Below are 883 nucleotides of genomic sequence, written 5' to 3'. Positions count from 1 at the left end.
TGCGGTACAGTATACCTACAGAGGTGCGCGGCGTGAATCAGCCACCTGGTACTTCGTACTGTGGGGGTCGTGGGGTCGTGCTCATAATTTGAAGACCAAACTGCAATAGCTGAAAGTTGCTCCCAAAGAAAGTATCCCTTCATATTGTGAATTCATAAATATGAATAATAACCTCATATGCACGAGATGATTGATTCGATGCTGTTCGTACTTTGACAGCACATGCATTCTTCACATTATGAGAGTTTCCACCAAGAATGGCGTTTATAATACGGATACCGTTCGTTCGATTGGATTTTGAGAAAGAAGCCCTTTGGGAAACTTGTGCTCACCTTGGACTCCCGACGAAGCGACGACGTCCTGGTCCCAGGATGGTGGTGGTGGTGCAGGTGGTGACCCTGGTGGTGGAGGCCGTGCTGACGGGACGCCCTCCGTCTCCTGACGAACACCAGCAGCCCCAGGCTGACGCACAGGCCAACGACGATTCCCGCGCCGAACGCCATCTTCTTCACTACCGACTCCTCCCAGTCCTGCGGAGAAAACAACAGAGACGTTACGGTTACACTCAAACAAATAAACACACACACACGCGCTCACTTAAAAAATCGGAAATTACGATCTTCAAAACGAAAAGTGTGATTTCTTTTGCCACAGGCGCACACTGCTTCTTCCCCAATTTTTTCCTGTATTTTTCGAGTTCTGTTTCGGCGAGCTCCTCCTGATTATCTGACTGATCTGGCTGATATGAGCAAAAAAAGTTGTCCGTTTTCCCTTCTCTTCCGGTCCGATGGTCTGCTGCCAGGTCAGGCAATGACTCGCCCAATTAGTATTCAACGCGCTTAATTAGCGACATCAAAGACTGAAGTAGAGAAGGGGGGGGGGG

General features: G+C 49.3%; 1 protein-coding gene across 1 annotated transcript in view; it reads right to left on the bottom strand.

Annotated features, from left to right (window-relative positions):
- LOC113202529 (uncharacterized) overlaps positions 1–883 on the bottom strand; it is a 311,684-nt gene that overhangs the window by 89,454 nt on the left and 221,347 nt on the right. The window contains exon 2 of the mRNA XM_026416791.2: positions 333–530. Within this exon, the coding sequence (XP_026272576.1) occupies positions 333–530 (198 nt within the window). The remainder of the gene's footprint in view (positions 1–332; positions 531–883) is intronic.

Source organism: Frankliniella occidentalis, unplaced genomic scaffold (genome assembly GCF_000697945.3).
Source record: "Frankliniella occidentalis isolate FOCC.00 unplaced genomic scaffold, Focc_3.1 Scaffold144, whole genome shotgun sequence".
NCBI lineage: Eukaryota > Metazoa > Arthropoda > Insecta > Thysanoptera > Thripidae > Frankliniella > Frankliniella occidentalis.
The sequence above is the reverse complement of the archived record's forward strand: the minus strand, read 5'-3'. Positions and strand labels throughout refer to the sequence as shown.